The sequence below is a fragment of the Vespa velutina genome, chromosome 3 (assembly GCF_912470025.1).
Source record: "Vespa velutina chromosome 3, iVesVel2.1, whole genome shotgun sequence".
Lineage (NCBI taxonomy): Eukaryota > Metazoa > Arthropoda > Insecta > Hymenoptera > Vespidae > Vespa > Vespa velutina.
In genome coordinates, this window is record NC_062190.1 from 3,050,859 (window position 1) to 3,072,100 (window position 21,242).

The 21,242-nt window shown below is 27.1% G+C and overlaps 2 protein-coding genes and 1 long non-coding RNA gene across 5 annotated transcripts in view; all 3 read right to left on the bottom strand.

The window, feature by feature from the left end:
• The window catches only part of LOC124947845 (putative fatty acyl-CoA reductase CG5065), a 9,724-nt gene extending 696 nt beyond the window's left edge, over window positions 1–9,028 (bottom strand). The window contains exons 1-7 of one of the 2 annotated variants that reach the window (XM_047490528.1): window positions 8,645–9,028; window positions 7,670–7,917; window positions 7,105–7,327; window positions 1,247–1,486; window positions 902–1,166; window positions 534–836; window positions 1–134 (exon numbers count right to left, since the gene is read on the bottom strand). The exon at window positions 1–134 is cut by the window's left edge and continues 74 nt beyond it. In XM_047490528.1, coding sequence (XP_047346484.1) covers window positions 1–134; window positions 534–836; window positions 902–1,166; window positions 1,247–1,486; window positions 7,105–7,296 — 1,134 coding nt within the window. In that variant the 5' untranslated portion in view covers window positions 7,297–7,327; window positions 7,670–7,917; window positions 8,645–9,028. The remainder of the gene's footprint in view (window positions 135–533; window positions 837–901; window positions 1,167–1,246; window positions 1,487–7,104; window positions 7,328–7,669; window positions 7,918–8,644) is intronic. The other variant, XM_047490527.1, reaches the window with a different exon arrangement.
• A 2,009-nt stretch (window positions 9,029–11,037) lies between these two features.
• LOC124948054 lies at window positions 11,038–15,090 on the bottom strand. 2 transcript variants are annotated; one of them, XR_007100586.1, is made up of 4 exons: window positions 14,954–15,090; window positions 14,711–14,825; window positions 12,367–13,804; window positions 11,038–12,273 (listed from the first exon to the last, which is right to left on the bottom strand). It is a non-coding gene; the product is annotated as an uncharacterized LOC124948054 (long non-coding RNA). The 2 variants fall into 2 exon arrangements; XR_007100585.1 differs by having other exon boundaries at window positions 12,367–14,825.
• A 1,115-nt stretch (window positions 15,091–16,205) lies between these two features.
• Window positions 16,206–20,682, bottom strand: LOC124948053 (putative fatty acyl-CoA reductase CG8306). The gene is made up of 9 exons (XM_047491137.1): window positions 20,475–20,682; window positions 20,081–20,356; window positions 19,739–19,990; window positions 19,391–19,640; window positions 19,115–19,307; window positions 18,760–18,999; window positions 18,437–18,694; window positions 18,212–18,363; window positions 16,206–17,101 (listed from the first exon to the last, which is right to left on the bottom strand). Exons 2-8 carry the CDS (start codon window positions 20,270–20,272, stop codon window positions 18,225–18,227), a joined length of 1,524 nt encoding a protein of 507 aa, XP_047347093.1. The 5' UTR covers window positions 20,273–20,356; window positions 20,475–20,682; the 3' UTR covers window positions 16,206–17,101; window positions 18,212–18,224.
• Window positions 20,683–21,242: the final 560 nt, after the last annotated feature.

Here is a 21,242-nt window from a genome sequence, read left to right on the forward strand (position 1 = left end):
TAAAAACGGCTCGTTTCCAGTTAAAACGATTATAGTGTCTAAAAAATATGCTGGTATAAAATGTAAAAATAACATAGTGAACCAATGTAAAATTTTCGATGAAGTTATTCTTCCACCTGGATACCAAAGTGGTCCTGAAAAAAAGAATATTAAAATTGAAGTTAAAATTTTTATTTCGGTCGGTAATAAAGAGACCTTGATTCTAACAATCATCATATAGCTAATGATATAACGTTGCACAGTACGTGACATAATTATTAATCCGGATAAATAACCAATGAAAATATCAAATTATTTGCTGATTATATACAAATTATCTTTTATTATATGTTAACTCATAGCGAATGTCAAGAGCAAAATAGAGATATTATTATCTCGATATGCTCTCATCAAGAGAGAATCAATTATTTAGCTTGAAGATCTTGAATCATGAGAAATCATGTTAACAATAAACTACCAGATATTTTGATATTCCAACAACACGTAGATATTTAAATGAAAAATAAATAGATTTTTTGTTTTTTATTGTTTACCCGAAAATGGATTCCTCAGAGTATGTTTCTTTCCAATTTCCAAAGCGCTGCCCCAAGATATAGGATTTTCTCCACTTTCCGTGACATTCATGAAAATTGGTTTCTCAGGTTTTTCCAAACCAACGTGCCAAGCCAACGCAATAATGGAGTTAACAGCTATATCGCAAGGCATTAAATCGGTCAAGTAATTCGGGTTGCATAGCATCGTCCGTATGACACCCTTTCCTGCTCCAATCATCAATCCAGTTGGACCATTGATATTGTCGATCCAACCAGGTGTCGGTTCCTTCCATGATGCTATGACTGAAGTCAAAACAGACAAACATAAAATAAACGAAATAATGTGGATTATATTAAATTCGTTATACCTATCGACGGACGAGCGATTCCAGCAGGCAAATTAGATCTATATAAAAGATCCTCGCTGAGAGATTTGCTAAACGCATAAGTATTCGGTTGTTTATCCAGCAATTTCGGTGTCATAGCGTTTAATACGTTATCGGGTATAGTATTAACCATGGATATAATACTTTCAGGTGAAATTGCTGTTGGATAGGCACGTTCCTCTAACACTGCCTCACCGCACTGACAATAAGACGTGGATATGTGTATGAAAGACTCAAGATGTGGCATCTAAAAATTAATTTCTTTTTTATAGGATTCGTTTCAAAAATTTTATGACTTATTAATATTTCTTAAAAGATTATTATTACTTCTTTAGCTAACGCTAGGATATTCATGGTACCCTTCGTATTCATGTTGATTGCGGTTTTCAATGGAAGATCGAATTTAACGTTCGCAGCAGTATGAAAGACTACCGATATCTCTTTCATAATTCGTTCATTATCAGAAGCAATCAAAGCCAATCCATCCTCAGTTATTTCTCCAGGCACCACTACAAGTTTCTTCAATCTTTCGGGATACTTTTCTCGAAGCACTCTAAATGGTTCTTGCTGGAAAATATCAAACTCATTCAATGATCTACCTCTATTTCATTATTCTAAATCTAGATATATATTAATAGATAGATCAAATTCATTGAAGAAATGGTCCTTTTAAATCTATACTTAAAAAAATGATGTGTAAATCTCAGGATGGAATGGAGCATGGGCAGATGAGAAATCTGGTAGGGATATAACTTCAAGGTCATTTCTCTATAAAACATCCAGGGTATATGGCATTTGCCTTTCAATCAAAGAATTAACTACTCCGTAACTTAATGACGTAAAATGTGAAAGGACCACTTCCATATCAAGAACATCGAGATTCATTTTCATTCGTATACTTGTACGTAACTACATACATTCATATATATACTATATATTGGTACATGTATATTGTATATCTGTATCTATGTTCAGTACATCAGATGATTTGTATTATCTTACTCCATTTTTAGTATTCTCCTCCATATTCATTTCTGTTTAATTATTTACAATTTTTCAAAGTTTTCTTTATTCATTTTCAAAAAGATAAAAAGAAAATGATCAATTTTGAAGAAAGTAATTGATCATTTTTGTGAGTAACTGTACTTGTACTTTTCGAGTACGATCGATTTTTATGTCCTTATTAAGCCTGTTTTTTTCTACAATAATATGAACCACGCGTAAAACGATAGGACAGACGAATTCGAGGCTAAACGTTCGCTTTCACTTTTTTCCAAGCATTACATGACCCACCTACTTTTTAAATCGTTCAAGATTCCAAACAATTTTTCCTTAATGATTCTTTACTAACGAATTTAGTAATATGTTCAATATTATGCAAGTCATTAGAGTAAGCAAAATTTAATTACAAAATTTATATAAAATGTTTTCATTTACAATTTCTTTAATGATATTTAGATGACATATTTCCTGACATATTTATATAAAAGAATATGACAATGAAATTCTTCTCTATGTATCTTTTATTTAGAAAAAATTATGAAAGATTAGGTCAAAAGTCAACGCATTGATTAAAGATGTTTGACTATGATCGTGTACAAATATCTTGGAAGATTACCCAAGAAACATGAATTAAAGATGAGTATTAGAGAGTTTGACGACCTAGTTGGAACGTCTTTTAAATGTCCAAAGAAACCATCGATGATGGCCAAGTAAAAGTATATTCTCGACAAATGTTTTATATCTTACTAGATTTATAAATATTCGCTTTAGATTGCACGAATTGATATCTAGAACGATTGAAATTATATTTTACAGTTCATCGAATAGCATAACGACATTTGGCAAGATCGAAATTAATATCGGTAAGAAGGAATGACATAACGCAAGATTGGATTTACTTTCACACGATATTTCTTTCGTACGTTTGGTATGTAGATATGTATATATAAGAATATACGTGCATATGTATAAATATATGTATGTATTCATACGTCTATCGAACAAAATACTCAAGAGAGTTTTCATGCGATATAAATAGATATTTATTTAGAAATGCTTCTTCTTTATTTAAATTAGATTACGTATATTTTTTATTTTCGATAACGTAACGAAATGAGCAAATAGGAATAAATCTTTCGAAATTATTTGACGATACTTCTTAAATCAAGAGATTTGTATTGACTCTTAATCATTCTTTAGATGACAACCAGTTGTGATTTTTTGAATTTTTACATATTAATATCTTACGAATGTAATTAGATCATAATTGTATTCATAAAAAATAGATTTAAATATATTTACGACATAAATTTCGTATTATTATTAAAACGGTGATCATACAAAAAAATTAATTTCTTTTATTATTCATGATGATCATGGTTAAAATATATGATCATGACAGAAAGCTTATTAATTAAAAAATTTATTTATTACTTCCTGCCATACAAAATAGAATCTTTACAAAGAATTGATATTATTTATTATCGTTTTCGTTTGGCTAATTAGCAATATCGTAATTGCGTAATTTATTACCGAAGCGGAGAGGCCTGCAAAAAGGAGGAGAAAGAGAATTCCTATTGTAAGAGTGATTACAAGAAATTATTATATAAAACTTCGAGATATGTTGCCGACTGCTAAAACTCTTATAATAGATAAAAATACTACTATTAATGATGCATTCTTCAGTTGAATTTCCACATTGATTGTTTCCTGATAAATAATACGATAATCATCGAAATAATTGAACGATTGTATTAAGCATTAAGTATGACGCTTATTACTTATTTTATCATTAAGACTGCTCATCGCTCTCTCTCTCTCTCTCCCTCTCTCTCTCTCTCTCTCTCTCTCTCCCTCTCGAATCATGTATCACTTCAACAATATATTAAGAAGAAAAGATAAAGAAAAGAAAAGATTTAAAAACGAGTTAAGGAAATATTATCCTTTTCCTCGATGTTTATACTTTTCTACATAGGTTCTCTGTGTCAATAATAGATATCAACGTCTGATATGCTTCTTGACAAAAAAACTCTATTTAGATTTATTATATATACTAGTAAATATCATTAAAAATAATAATAAATAAATAAAAAAGGATAATAATAATAATAATAATATTAATAATAATATTTGAATAATATTTTTTCTAGATGAAAAATTATTTTTAATCAAAAAAATTTGAATAAAAATTTCAAAACATAAAAATTGTTTTTTTTCTTTCGTACTCGATTAACTTCATATGCATTACTTTTTCTATATCCCTCTATAAAATAACTTTAAATTGTCTTTTAAATAAAAACAAATTAACCCTTTGGTCTGGCAATTGTTTCTTGGATTCACGTGCCAAAACTATATACAAAATCGTAATTTGACGCGAGCCATGAAGATACAATAATGTCACTTCAAGACTCACGTCAAGAATTTTTTCTATACAGATTTTAGGTATACAATAATTCTGTTTATAGGCAGATGTTATATAGATCTGTTAGTTTTTATAATATTAATTTTTATAGTATCCAATTTTCGATATAGGTTTGGCAAAGAATACCAATTATCTAAGAACAAGATGTATTCTTAATCCACTATTTTCTGATCTAATATATAATTATGATCTAATAATCTATATTTTCTGATGTATTAGTACTCGAATTTTTTACTACATTTTGACCTATTTTATATCTTAAATTTGATATAATATCCTAATTTACATTCGCACAGCTTATAATATTTTACACCAAAGCGTACTGTTTTTAATGGATTGAATTATTTCTATGATAAACGACCTTCATACTTTATTATAGATTCATCTAATATTATCTAATATTATCTTTATTATATATTCATCTAATATTCTTATACTTTATTATAAATTCATCTATATATTCTTAGAAGTATAAATATACTCAAACATATCATTTAGATAATCAATTACGATTCTTAATTTACATAATTTAAATTAATTAATGTAAACAAGATTTTCACTCATTTCTAATTCTAAAACAATAAATAACTATTCACGAGCGTGGGATATTATTTTAGTATTAGAGATTAAATAAAAAATAAATGAATAAATACAAAACAAATAAAAAATGAATAAATAGATAAATAGAACAGAAATTGAACAGAATTGATAGATAACAAAAATTTGAAGTAGATCGAATAATGAAGCTTCTCGACATTTTAGCTAAAGTAAGATTGTGATTAAAAAAAAAAAAAAGAAAAAAGAAAATAAATTCCTAAATAATAAGATTTTTTTTTCCTTATAGAACATACATTAGATTTTTCATAGAAAAGTTATTTACATCAAACAGTAACGCTTTTTGGGCTTATAGTTTTAAAGAGATTGGAAAGTTGACAAATTGCTTGTCTATAATCTGTTTCCTATTTATACGATAATATACATTGTAATAATGTATACGCCCGTAGAGAAGTCAAAAACATAAAATAAGTTTTTTCTATATAGATATAGGTTTATAATTAGCATAGGAGAAATACTTAGAGATTAACGTACGATTTTTGTACAGATACATATATATACACATACATTTGTACATATACATATACACGCACATGTATATGTATATACATACATACATATATATATATGCATGCATGTTTGACTATAAATTAAAGTCGATAATTGTATTGAAGAGATTAAAATGGGTTTAAAAAAATACAAAAAAAAAAAAAGAAAAACAAACGAAACAAAAAAACATTTTCTCAATACTAGAGAAACGCCATCTCAGCCGAGAGACTAAAAGATCACTTTACAGAGTAACTTGTAATGTGTTGTAAGCGCATTCCCCGCACTTCATACTGGTTCTACCACTCTCTTGAATGAATAAACGAATGTAAACGTGTATCGACCTGTGAGGTAATAAAGAAAGAAAAAATAATATACGAAAAAAAAAGAAAACAAATATATATATATATATTATAGTATAATAATATACAAAAAATATAATATATATGTTTATTATACTTATAGAAAATCTACTGTCGAATAATAATTTTTTGTATTATATTGTATAAATTAAACGAAGATACGATATAAACGCTGAGAAATTAAAAATGAATAAAATAAATAAGGATATTATAAATGAATGTGAAATATGTTGGTTACGTAATAAGAGAATTATATTTTATAAAGATTTCATTAATTCAAATTTATCTCTCATGACGTAGCGTACAACCTTGTCGACGACAATAAAAAATTAATTTGAATAACAAGAATCATCTTCCACGAATACGAGCTTTACCTTTTATATTTGTTTTTCTTTTTTACTTTCTTTTTTTTTTATTATTTCTTTTCTTTCAACGAAATTTCACAATTAGCCCGAGTTTTATTTTCATTCTTAAACATGTTGCAATGTCATTTGTACATTAAAAACTTTTCTCCTGTCACTAATCAATAATGTCATATTGCATAATCTCGAAACCATCTACGTTTCGACAGCATTTTTTTCTTTTTCTTTTTTCTTTTTCTTTTTTCTTTTTCTTTTTTCTTTTTCTTTTTTCTTTTTTTCAACATGCACCTGTCTGTCTCTCCATACTTTCGCATTCATTTCACTCGAGTTTTTTATCCACTTAGTCATTTTTGACGTCACGAATTTCCGCCTAATTTCACTTTCACAACCTCATAATAACCGGTATTTAAAATATACCAAAAATATTTACCCTTTATTATTTCGAAGATAATTTATATATATATATATATATATATATATATATATATATACATTATTAAATAAAAATGTTTATTTTATTTAATATGATTTTATTTGATTTGATTCAATCGACTTGATTTGATTTATACGATTTGATTTAAAAATTATTGTAGCAATATGAAAAGAAAGATTAAAGAAATAAACTTTGTAAGATAGAAAGTGAAAAGCAACAGAAATGTAATAAAAGAATATAATAAAATAAAATGAAAAAAATTTTTTAGAAAAAAATATGTTTCATTTCTTTCTCATAAAATTTTAAAGAAAAAGAGGGAGAGAGAGAGAGAGAGAGAGAGAGAGAGAGAGAGAAAGAGATATGAGCTTATAAAACTTGTTACAAGGAAAATTTAATTCGAAATAACTTTTGTTCGATAGATTTATGTTCGTAGATCAGATCAATGGATAAATAAATGTTAAATACAATTTAAGATATTCCTTAGGGACACATCAATAACTCACCTCGATGATGACTTTCAATCTGAATTGCGAATCGATTCCTTTTTTTTCTCTAATTATCAAGAAAATATTGCCAATATCAGGACAGCTCATTAATAATTTGTAAATTAGAACTTTTCCGAGGAATCCAGTAGCCCCGGTAATAAGGACGTTTCTCTTTCGAAACCATTCCGGTATCGATGGTGTCGTAACCATTATTTTTATTTTTCTTTTTCTCTCTTGAAAACTGTAACAATGCAAGTAATATGAAATATGTGAACGTCAATGTGAATTAAGAATATTCAAACATATATACATGCGCGCGCGTATGAGTACATACATATATATATATATATATATATATATATATATATATATATATATATATATATATATATGTACACATTTACTACGTATTATTATGTGCATATTTAATATGACAATATATTATATATATAATAATATATATATTATAATATATTATTTCTTTTATATATAATATATAACAATAAAAATACACACACATATATATGTAATTAATATATATCAAATGATATATGTATATATATATAACAATCCACAATTTAACCTTGAATTTCAATGTGCATAGAATGAATTCTTTTGTATGATGTTACACGTTCGACGAAGGGAGGTATAAGTTGCTTTCAAAATGCCAAGGTCATTGCGGTTCATTATTATTCCATTGTTAATTCAACAGTTTTGATGAAAAAACGTTACACTCAAGGAATAATTTTCTTACAGTATGCCTCAAAATGATTATTTGATTGGTCACTCAAATATCTAGTTAATTCTTTTAATTCTCTTTCTTTCTTCTTTCTACATATTTAATAATGAATACTTGAATAAATTATTTGCATATACGATTATTTTTATTTCTTGATGTTCATTATTCGACCATTCGTTTAATTTTTTATCTCTGAATAGCGTTCGTTTATTTTAAAATCCGTATGTCATGGCCAAATTATTTTTACTGGTATATTTTATTATCAGAAGTATCTTTTGATGTTATATTCGATAACATATATTTATTATATATTATATAAAATAAAAGATATTATATATATAACATATTATATATAAAACATATTATATATAATTTAATTTAATAAATATTATTATATTAAATATATGTAATATGCCTATACTATATATCATTATATTGTTATAATGCAAAGTAAAAACCAACCATTTTTGTAATACATGTAAATATATGTAATACAACAATGTGCACTAAAACTAAAATTTATATATACACAAAATATTATATGAAATATATGTATTTTCTATATTATATAAATATATATTTTAAACTTAAAATTTTTTCATTCACAGTCATTTATTAATTATAAATCAATATCTTTGTGATAAAATTTAAACGTCTGCATATTTATATTTCTAAGAATTACACATAATTATTTATATTTCTAAAAATAACAAAAAGTTTTATTCACAAAGAATGATAAATAATAATAAAACTAAAATAAAAACAAATAAAATAAAAGTTAAGAAATGAACATAAAGAAACACCAAGTCATTCACTTACCTGTTTCACAGCACTGAGCTCCCAGGAATGCTCGTTGTCTAGCGATTATAAGAATCCCAAAGGAATTAGCAAGTGTTTTGATTAAAATTGCGATTATCTCCTTTCCACGATTATTTGTAAATATCGAAGACAAGAAACAAACAGTTTAGAAGATAGAACGAAATAGAAATTTCTGCGATTGGTTTTATCGAAAAAAAAAAAGTCTCAGAGAGTTAATCAATTTGAGTTCCGTAAGTATAACCGTCTCGATAAAGACTGATCTTTCTCAAAAATAAATGCTATATAGCAAAGTAGAGAGAAAAAGGTAGAATGATTTCGAACTTTAATAATTCATACCCAGCGATCGCAGAAACGAACTGAGAGAAAATACTCGTTCTCCGCGACGTTTTATCCCCATCTATCGTATATTCACCTATCACGATGAACCATGTTGTTAACCTTGATACTTGGAGGTAGAAGGTAGCAAACACTTTAAAATACGTTTCCCTTCGCTCTCTTTTATTCTTATACGTCTTCTTCTGTCGTTCTCCTAATCCATGATTTCATCTATAGATTTTACAGTGGATTCATCATACCTCCCTATATATTTGGATTTTTCCCAGAAAGATTCAGATTTATATATATATTTTTTTTTTATCCTCTTCTTATTCCCTTTAATTTTTTGTATAAAATATCAAATTTGCTGTTTTTATATTTATTTCAGTAGATTTGCATTTATTTTCTACATCAGTCCTATAATTACAAAATTGTAAGACATTTATAAATGAGAAATTTAGAAATATTAATTTTCCACATAAAATTAATAGTTTAACAGCAATGATAATAATATCATTCCTCGCAAGTAGCGAAATATATTGCATATACTTGAAAGTACATAATCTCTTTTTATATAAAAAATATATTCGACTATCAAAAAGTGCAAGGAAAATGCTTATTTTCTCGTCTTGCTTATTTTCTCTTTTGCTTACTAATTGATTATTGTTGTATCATTTATTTATATTCGATAGATTTACTTTATTGTGATAAATGAAACGAACTCTTCACAGTTAACTGTCGATAAGATAGAAAGATGTTTTATTGACTTTATGCATCTGAAGAATATTATTATATTATTAAATATACATATATGAAATAGATTTTCAACGTTTACAACATAAGGACAATTTTAAATATTTTTAACTATATTCATTATGTGCAATATTACAAAAAAGTAGAAAATATCCATTGTACAATTATCATGTAGTAGTAGGTATAGTAGAAATATTCATTGAGAAACTCATATATATTCGTTGAGTGTACTCGTATCTTGAGTTCAATTTTAAGATCAACTATTTTATCTTTGAAACGTATCTTAATAACTACTCACGCTTAATAGTAACAAGCAACAAAGAGTGAAATCGATTTTTGCCGATTTAGACGATATTTCCTGAAACAAAAATCAATTCTGTATAAATCAATTAAAAATTTGTTCAACATTTTAAATAAGTAAAAGAAACCATTCAAGTCCTCAGTATTTAAATATATTATTATTTGCTCTTATTATTGTTTTATTTTAATTTGTTATGCACTAAAATGTATAAAAAATCTAAAACACAAATCAATTTCATATAATGAATTTATAATCATTATTAATTTATTTTTATGTCAAATATGATACTACTACAATTCTAGAAACATTATTCTTGGCAATATTGTTAATATCATTGATAAAGGGATACTTTGCAATATTTGACCTTGAAACTTTAAAATAAAACTCTCTGTAACAAAAAGCTACATAAAAGTATGTGAAGGAAGGTGAAATAGTATATACAATCCATGGCAAAATATTTTTCCTTTTGATAATTTAATGAATACAAAAATCTATTAACGTATATTATTATCCATAGATTGTGATGTTAAAATAAGAAAATGCATTTATTAAAATGGCTAAAAATATTACCATTAAAAATTCTTTAATTTCTCAATGCATTAAAAAATATGTTTTATCTTTAAAAAAATTATGAAATTAAGCATGGCTTTTATGTACAAATACATAAATAACAAAAAATTGCAAACGAAATTGTCAAATGTTTAATATGCTTACAAATTAATTTTTAATTTAATTTTTTGTTTAATAAACTTTGCAAATTATTCAAGACACGTTATGAAAAAAAAGAATTTATAATAATTAAGAATTAATTGAAGTCGCATTAAAACAAATAAAAAGAACAAAACGTATACTGCCTCTTGTGTCATATTACAAAATCCATACACAATTTTGTATACTAAGAATTATGTATTTTTATTCCAAAAAATAATCATATTTCTCAAACATATACATAAATATTCATATAACAAGACATATATATTTCTCATCAGAATGATTCCAAATTTCTTTTCATTCATTTGCACCATTTAAATATAAGTCAATAATTATATGTGAAACAAAATGAAATGTTCTCTATTTATTATTAAACAACTTTAATTTCTTGAAAAAAATATTGTGAAAGATTAAAATATTTAAATATTGGTTCATTAAGTATCTTTATTAATGCACTCATTCATTTATTTATTTTTGATCATTCTGAATGAGAAATGTATATCCTTGCTATAATATATTCATTTGCATTCCTAAATGTAGACATATCATTTCTCGATGTAGAAATCAAGTCTTGTAGATTTATATGGGTGATCTGAAAAGTTTCCAACCTAACAAAGATACAAGACATTTTTTATTCAAATTTATTTTTATTTTTCTACATGGTCTCCTTGTAAGTCTATATACTTCTTCCAACAATGATCCCATCTCTTTAACCCGTTCAAATAGTACTCGGTGTTTTTCTCTGCAAAATAATTGCTTACAAAGGTAATGTCCTCCTCATTTGACGAAAATCTTTGTCCTCCGAGCGCAATTTTTAGCTTAGGGAACAAAAAGTTTTGCTTGGGGCTAGATCTGGTGAGTAAGGTGGGTGTAATCAAATAGTTCAAATCGTAATTAGTGGATTTTCGCCATGGCAAACGCTAAGGTATGAGACACTTTTTTGATGAAACAAATTTTTTTTTCTGCAAATGTAGCCATTTTTCCGCAATTTCTGCCTTCAACATGTAATGATGCGTAGTATGCTCCTGTAATGATTTTATCTTTTTGAAGATAATCGATTAAGATAACTCCATGACTATCCCCAAAAATAGTCGCCATTAATTTCCAAGCTGAAAAAACAGTTTTTGTTTTTTTTAGAGCCGATTCCTCCTTCGCAATCCACTGTTTTGACTGTATTTTTGTTTCTGGGATATAATGGTGTATCCAAGTTTTCTCTACAGTAATTAATCGGCGCCAAAACTCTGATTTATTACGTCTAAACTGTACCAACAGAGCCTTAGAAATGTTCATCCGAACATTTTTTTGGTCTAATATAAGTAAACGCGGTACTCAATGCGCGGACAGCTTCCTCATACCTAAATCTTGATTCAATATGTGATAAACATGTTCTTTGGACATATTTATAGGCTCTGTTATCTCTTTCACTTTAATTTAACGGTTATCTAGTACCTTTGATAAACTTGAGCGATGTTATCATCAGTGGTTGCAGTTTTTGGACGTCCCGAACGTTCATCGTCTCCCAAGCTAGTACGGACACGTTTAAATCCAGCTGAAAAAATTACCAAAATTTCACGATGATAAATGATAAATATTTAATGATAGCTCGATACTCGATTTTTTCCATTTTCATAAAAACACTCACATCGATTCACTTAAATGATTGTCAAACAACAACTGCGCATCCAAAATGACTGAAATTTTGGTGAGTTTTAAAAAATGCGCAAGCACATTCTTTAGCTTTTATTGACGAGTGTTATCATCATGTGGAGGTCGGGAACTTTTTATACCACCCTCGTGTAATCAGAATAATAAGAATAATGAGAATCAGATTATAAAAGGATAATGATAATGATCATAATGATTACAACATATTACACATTTTACAACTCTTGGTAAGGCTGCGTTGACATATTATTTTTATCGCATAAGGACTTTTGAGCGAATTGTTGTAATACTGTATTAACATGTAAGTATGAAATATGTGTATATTTCATATATATATGTACATATCAAATATGCAGTTATGAAAATGAAAGGGAAAAAATATATGATTATTCTGAATTAAAAATCAATATGCTTAAGTATTCAGATGCATTTCTGAGTGCAATGTTGCTGCAGGTAACGAACGTCCACAAAATATTTAACGAGCGTGATTCTATTTTTGTAACTAAAAATCTACTTCAAGAAAAAACTTTGCTTAACTTTAAAACTTCAAAATGTAAGGACTTGATTTTAATTTGAAAAGAAAAAATTCAAGAGCTCGACTTTAATTTAAAAAAGAAAATATAATGATACTCTACGGCGGGAGATGAACAAACACACGTGCTATTCAACGTCGTTAAATCATGGAGCCTTCCTACCATAACAAATCACGTACATAGGTCCGATACTTGAGAACACATTGAGAACACATGCATATCAACTTTTCCATACAGTGACCAAAATGGGGATAATCCTCTATATAAGCAGCGATATTACTTCTTCAGACTGTTACAATAAAGATTTTGAAACAATTACGATAAGCTAATTACAATGAAACAACAAATCTATTCTTAATTTCAAATCTGTCATCAAATTATATTTTCGAATTTTTTCTTAAGTTCCTTAGTTCTTAATTTATTCGGGATAGTCTTAAATCTAGAATCTAGAAATCTAGAATCGTCGGGGTAATCTTAAATCTATTACTTACGATATATGCTAATTTTTATATGTGTCAATTATATTTATTATTTTCAATGCATTTATCATAAAACAAACGTGTACTAACATCGTATCTAGTACTGATCATTGCGAAACGCACATTACCATCAAAGAAAGATATACATATGAGAGAAAAGTTTGCATTACAATTTACTAATACTAAATACTTACTCTACTCACACGAAACTAATTGTTACGTACGCGTAAGAGAAGAATAACCAAATAAGCTTATACATCAATATAATAGAAGCATGTTGAGGACAGCGTAGCATCTCAAGAAACCCTGTCATCCCGCTTCTATCTCTCTTAACAAAAGAGACTTTCCACATTCTTTATATTGGGATGCACGTGGATTTCCGGAGGGTCCGGAAATAATTCAACTGGATTAAGGTAAAAAGGTTAACACCTCAATTTGTTCTACCTGTTCGGCATTCTACCGGTATCAATCCCATGTCATAACTGCACATAGCAGATAAGGCCGAAATTGGTACAAATTCCGTAAGGTAGAAGCTGCTTGCGAAATATTATTATATTTTGGAGGCCTGTACCATACGGGACGTAACACTAATCTAAATCGACTTAATCCCGACTTGATCTCATTTTACGCAATGAACCTCAAACCACTCGTTAATGCACGCATTGAATGCTACACAATAGTAAGGGAGAGTTGGGAAGTAAAAAGCACATTCGCTGTTGTTTTTTTATTTTTTAACCTAATGAATGGTAAGTGCTTGCAACGTAAAGTATTGATTTCTTCTGAAGTGGTTATATTCGCGAATGAATCACCCCAAATGGCACTGAGGAATCCCAACATATATTCTCAACTGCGTTTTCTACTCTACCTGGTTGCGTCTCGATTTTCTAATGATCTTTATTTATTTGCTTATTTATTTATTTATTTATTTATTTATTTATTTATTTAAAAAAAATAACAAAGATTAAATATTCATATATAATTATTTGAATTAACCGTACCCTAGTCTGTGGACAATTAATGGACTCAAAGAATCTATTAATCGTGAACAATTACACAGGCACATTTAATCGAATGCTCCAACAAAAATAATATTCATTCTAATCAATGAACCTATTACAAACTAACTACTGATTCCTAAGAAGTGTAAAAAAACAAGTTCTTATCCTGCAGGATACTGCATGAGGATGCTAGCTGAATATTAATTACGCCACAATTAAAAAGAAAGGCTTTAGATTGTTTCCATTCTAAATCGGACTATGCAAGACTATCGATTGCAGAATTGTTGGTATAAATTAAAGCAATGTTTCACCTTTTGACCATGAAAATGGCCGCAAGAAAACGATTCGAAGAACGTTTACGACGAAAATGGGAAAGCTTCAGCGGATATTCATTCCGTATCAATTCCATTTCGCCATTTCATTTTTCTTTATTTAAGCAATACAACAGTCGATTTATTGATGATGTGACACAGAAATAAAAGCAAAATTATTAATTTTATTGTTACAATACAAAATTGTTAAAATTGTTAAGAAAACGTTTAAAAAAAGCTTACCCAAATGCTTTGTTGATCCTTGCACAATGAATATCCTAAGTAGCTACATACAGAGAACCTCTTGTCAATAATAATCTAATCAATTTTCTAAAATAAAATAACAACTGCAGCAGTAAACTCGATGGCAAATAATCTGAAAAGTATAAAAATTTCTATATCGTCCTATGTAATAATAAATTCCTTTATAAATTAATCGTAACAAAATTAGAGTAAAAATGTTCAATAATAAAATATCTAATTAATCCGAAATTAATTAATTTGGTAGGATCCGTCGAAATACTGTATAAGAAAAAAATTTTCTTTACTTAAGAGATTCGAACGCTCGACTATCCTTGTTTTATTCTTGATCCGAAAATTTTAATATCTTTATTATTCTTATTTATTTAAAGTGCTAATTCTACGTCGTGATTATATTTCATTTTTAAAGATATTTATTAAATTGAAAATCAATCATAATATTTCGCAAACATAAGCATTGACTCTATAATCGCATTGCGCACGACCATCAACTGATTATCTATTAAATAAAAATGATAAAAGCATTCTGTTTAATTACGCTATTTATATATTATTCTCAAAAAAATAAAAAAGAACATTTAATAATTTTTAAAACTTGTATGCTATATTAAGAGAATTTGTGAGATATATTAAAAGAAATGATAAAAAACAAACAAAATCACGTTTTATCTGTTGTTTAAAAATACATACAGTCACAATAGGATATATGGAAAAGTATACTAATTGCATTGATACCTATAAATCAAAATGAATAGAAAAGAAAGCATTAAAGATAAACGAATGACATCGAAATAATGATACTTATAATAATAATTTAATTATTAATTTATTATATTAAATTAATTTGTTATTAGTTGAATGTATCTTGAAATTTTATTCTACTTGAATTTAACGCATATTTTTGTTGCTTTTTATGTTTCGTAATATTTTCTATTCGTAATGCTCTCAATAAAACATAACAAATAGAAAATATTATATAATGAAAATTCTGGACATATTATATTATATAAACATATAATAAAATTACAATAAAACATCAAAATTGTATAACACAGTAGATAAAAATAATGTCTAACTTCTTATTAGTTGATATTTAATTTCTTACAGATAAACTAATTTGAATACTCTGTATACAAAAAGTAGTAGAAGAAAGTAAACAAGAATTACTGTCAAATATGTCTAAATCGACAGATTAGTTGAATAGTTAGAATAATAAAGAAACAAATTATAAGAATATTATTAATATAGAACAGAAGTGTTTATTTATTTATATAAATATGTGCATGTATATACGAGTCTATGAAATTCATACAACTTCATTAAAATATTACAAACAAGTTACAATATTTTGCAAGCTTCCAGTTTGCAGCACAACAATTCAGAAATATGATCAAATATACATTTTACGAAGTCGGCTATCTCGACGATGCACCTGTTTCTTTTCACACTTCGATTCAGTACTATTTCGACATAGTAGATGGCACAATTTATATATAATAATTAATAATGTACATCAGTTCTTGCGTAAAAATTAATTTTACCTCATGTAAACAACTGTTTTTAACATCGTTATTGACAAAAGTTTCTCAAATTTTTATAATTTCTTTTTTATTATGCTACTTTTTACAATCGTATCAGGAACGATAAAATTAATGTAGTAAGTATATCATTGAATGTAGTATAATCTAAACTGTATCATAAAAGAACAGATAAATTTACAAAATGAAAACAGTAACTATAAAACTATAATTATTTTTCTTATTTCATTTTGCAAGTTTTACTTTTAAAATATATAACGCATCATAATCATAACGCTGATGATATGATTATTGTATTTAAATTGTGAACAATAAATGATACTGGAATACTTCAAATAATATAAGTTGTAACATCAATGAAACGAAGAAATCTTATTTATATTTTACGAAAAGTTTGGTCCATAATCGAGTGTTTGTAGAATCGATGTCATATCCTTGCAGTTGACACGTAATTTTCAAAACAATCATTCTGATTGACCTTGACAAAATTTTGTTTTATCTCGATGGACAAATCGAACTCTACAAAGTTAAGTATAGATAAGAAAGAAAATACATTTTCCTTGATAAAAGATGTTTTGTAAACTTTTTGCATCTGAAAAATATAATTTTATTAGTTATATGCGAAATCTCCAATGTTTACAACATAAGAATGATCTTAAATATTTTTTAATTATATTCAAAGCAATATTACAAAAAAGTAGAAAATATATATATTTATATTCATCTTACTACATATATGCCATAAATTTTTCATTAAAACATTTAGTACTCCTAAATATTGTATTATAAACTATAAATAGTTATAGATGTTTTTCTTCCTGCAAATATAACATTTCTTTAACACGTTGCCGCACACTTTTAATTTGACGATCGTGCTCAGAAACACATTTTTTTTCAATTGTTTATGACTGCCATATTAAATTAAGCGTTAGTCATCATGTGCAAGACGGCTATAGTTGTCAATTGCCTACATATCGCCAAAAATCAGACGGCTATAGCCGTCATTTGCGGCAACGTGTTAAATATAAAAAAATAGAACCTCGTGTCTTCATCTCTCATCTTTTAGATAAACCCTTAATTATTAAAATCGATCTAGAATTATGTTCAAGAGCATTTATGGTGCTCTTATAGCATACATAGTATAAGCATAGATATTTGTTTAAACTATAAAACCATAAATGTAAAATCCATGCTGTGTAAATACATAATCGACTAACACAAATGCAAAAAGATATTACTACACTATTTTGAACTAAAATAATTAAAAATTCTTTTGATCAAAATTCTTATTCAACTTTGATAATCAAATACTCATCCAAAAAATCAAAGACGAAAATTGATAAAAAAGATTTTTTTTTACACACAAATTACACTTGAATATTTTTATTACTTTTTTTTTATTATTGTTTATATTTGTTTTATTTTGACACGATTTTTACAAAAGAAAATATTTTGTTCAAAAATTAAAAAAGTAATTGCGTGTCTTAATTTTTAATCCTACGAATGAGGCCTTATTATGATGTAATCTCTTGTATATATTCGACGACGAAAAGCTTTAACATAAATTATTGGATGTATCCTAATATGCAACTTTATTTTAGTTAAAATGAATTTTAAAAAATAAGAAATGAATAACATTCATCATGTAATAAAAGATCATACTATTCCGGATAACGTATTATATAAACAAATAATAAATAACCTTTATATAATATTTAAAGCTGATCAAAGAGAAGATACATGATCGGAACTGTCATGCCTGTTTTTGTCCAAGTTGAGTTGAACGAAACTTTGACCAGCCACCAACAAAATCCTAATAATAAAGCTTGCAAGCTTAGATGGGCCACCATTAATCTGTACAAAACATATTTAACGTTAAAAAATACAAAAATATCGGAGAATACACAAAGCATTTAGTTTTTCTTACATCATATTTTTCGAACGTGCTTTTTCAAGTGTTTTTTTTGGGTCTTTAGATAGATAAATTCTCACACCCAATACTAGATTCAAAAAGTAATCCTCCCAAACCAATGATTCAATGTTCATATAGAATTTATCTTTATCTTCTTCTGATAAAGATTTTTTTAAATCCATAAAAGCTGGATTATTAAACTTCCATTCCGTAAAAATGAACTTTTCAAGACGGTCTAGAGATTTATTAATGTTACTGTGCAAACGTACTAATCTAGAATATAAATTATTTATAATTTATATGTTCGTATTTATTGAAGTATATTTTTCAAAACTTACATTGGCCGTCCTCCAAATAATCTTGTAATTGTATCCAAAATAAATGCAGGAATCATGTGTACAAAAAAGGCAGAAATTTTAAATAAAAATATCGAGCTTATAAATTTAAGATGCGGATACCAAACAGCACTCTTCAATGGATATTTGTGTAGATATGGAGTAATTTTTGACTCTACGCATTCCCATTTAAAGGGATTACATGTACTTGATGTACAATGATATACTTTCACATTATTTGTACTGAAATAAATAAAATACATATTAAAATTTGCTTATAATTAATATCTTTTTTAAAACTAATAGAAGATACAATAATTTTATAAAGAATTTATTAAAAAGCTAATATTTAAGTTACCTATCACGATTAATAGCATAAGCAGCAGTAATGAGAGTATTCACAACAATATCTACTGGAATATAATCATATATCAAAGATTTAGCAATAGGTAATCTCCGCACAACTCCTTTACTGGCACCCATAAGGAAGCCTGTTGGCCCATTTTTAGATATGGTCCATCCAGGTACTGGTTCCTTCCATGATCCTACAACTATAATCATAAAAAGATACATGAAAACACATAATTTGCATTCTAAATATTTATTACTTTAATATACATTATTCAAAACTCACTCATAGAAGGTCGTACTATCGCAGACGGTAAGTGAACATTAGCTACTTCGTGCTCAGCTAAATGTTTGGTAAATGTATATGAATTTGGATGTTCCCCTAATAATTTTGGAGTTTCTTCTTCTAATGCGCCATCGTTCAATTCTTTTACTAATTTTAGTACTTTATTTACATCCTCTGGAGCTGGATAAATTTTTTCTTGAACATCATGTAATACTGAATTAACATAAGCACTGGAAACATGCACCAAAGCCTATAATACAAAAGTAATTGTGGTTAATAAAATAAGCAAGATTTAAATATATTTATAGATAAAATATCTTCAAATCTATCTTCAATAATCTGGTTTACCTTGAGATTCCTAATTTCCTGACAAAGCTGAACAACTTTTCTAGTACCTAGCAAGTTAATATGAACAGCATTTTTTAAACTACTTTCAAAATCCAGAGTAGCAGCAGAATGTATAACAATTTGTACGTTTTCTATTAGTTGTAACCGATCTTCATTAGACAAACCTAAATTGTCTTCGCCAACATCACCAGAAACAGCAATTAATTTCTTAAACAATTCTGTCTTATTTTCTTCTCTCAATCTATCAAAGACCTAAGTGAGTTATTCCACAAAACATAAGTGTATTTAATAAAACATAAAAATGAAACATATTAAAAAGAAAATTTTATAACGCAATCTTACCGAATTTTGTATCACCTCTTCTAATCTCTCGTTAATTTGCTTTCCCTTTTTCGGTCTAATAAGCAAATAAATATTTTTTAGATCTGGACAAGATCTAAGAAGCTTTTCGATCAAACAAATACCAAGAAAACCAGTTCCACCAGTTAAGAAAATATTCTTGCCATTATAGAAATCATTCACTTGCGATGTCATCTTGTTGAGATTTTCAATAACAAATTATTTTTACTTTTGTTTATATTGCTTATTAAAAATTTCGTATCACCCGTTATATAACCACTGAACAAAGAGAAACAAACGATTATTGTAATTCAAAGAACGTCAGAATAAATGCCACTATAAATGATTAAATGAGAATAAACGTTGAAAAAAATGGCGATTCCAGTCAGCTTCTTACAGCACGCAGGAACTCGGCTCGTCTTGGATCTCTATCTCGTCGAGAAAACTAATGAAGGTGACGGTAAAAAGAAAAAAACAAACGAACACAGATATCGACTTTTACGTTACGCAATTCTCCAAAGGCAAATAACTTAAAAATAACAAATGCAGATATCGACTTTTACGTTACTCAAATCACCAAAGGCAACTAACCTATAGTAAAACAGGGATTCTCAATCATACATACATATTATATTATTTCTCATTCGTTCGACCTACTCGAATGATATAATAGTAAATAATGCAGGAATACAATCAGCAGAAACAAATTGGTACAAATTGAATTATATTTACTAATCATTTCTTACATTTATAAAATTAACAAATTAATTATCGTAAGTCGAATATATTAGCGAAAGTAAACAATTTTCAATAATGCGAATAATTAAGATAATAGTGTTAAGTAAAAAGTACACTATACAACAATAATTAATTGTTACTAATCATTTTCGTTTCTGCCATGAATATAACAAAAGAAATCTATATTTTCTATAGTTCCGATTTTTACTGATAGTTGTAACAGCCTTGAGATTGTTTTTATTTTCTTTTTTTCTTTTTTTTATAACAAAATACGCATATATCTTTGTTATTTCTTTAAAATTGTTTCTTCTCATTAAATTGTATATTTTTCTTTCATAAATTTAACTTATCATAGAATTTTAACAAAATTAGAAAAGAATATACCCATTATGAAAACAAAAAAGTCTTACTGTGAACAGTCAATGTT

Excerpts from the sequence above, each read along its gene's own strand:
- LOC124948053 (XM_047491137.1), bottom strand. The coding sequence starts at position 20,272 with ATGACATCGCAAGTGAATGATTTCTATAATGGCAAGAATATTTTCTTA. Across the intron at positions 19,308-19,390 it reads GATAGTACGACCTTCTATGA|TTGTAGGATCATGGAAGGAA; the intron begins GTGAGTTTTGAA and ends TTATGATTATAG. Across the intron at positions 18,364-18,436 it reads GCACGTTCGAAAAATATGAT|ATTAATGGTGGCCCATCTAA; the intron begins GTAAGAAAAACT and ends TGTTTTGTACAG.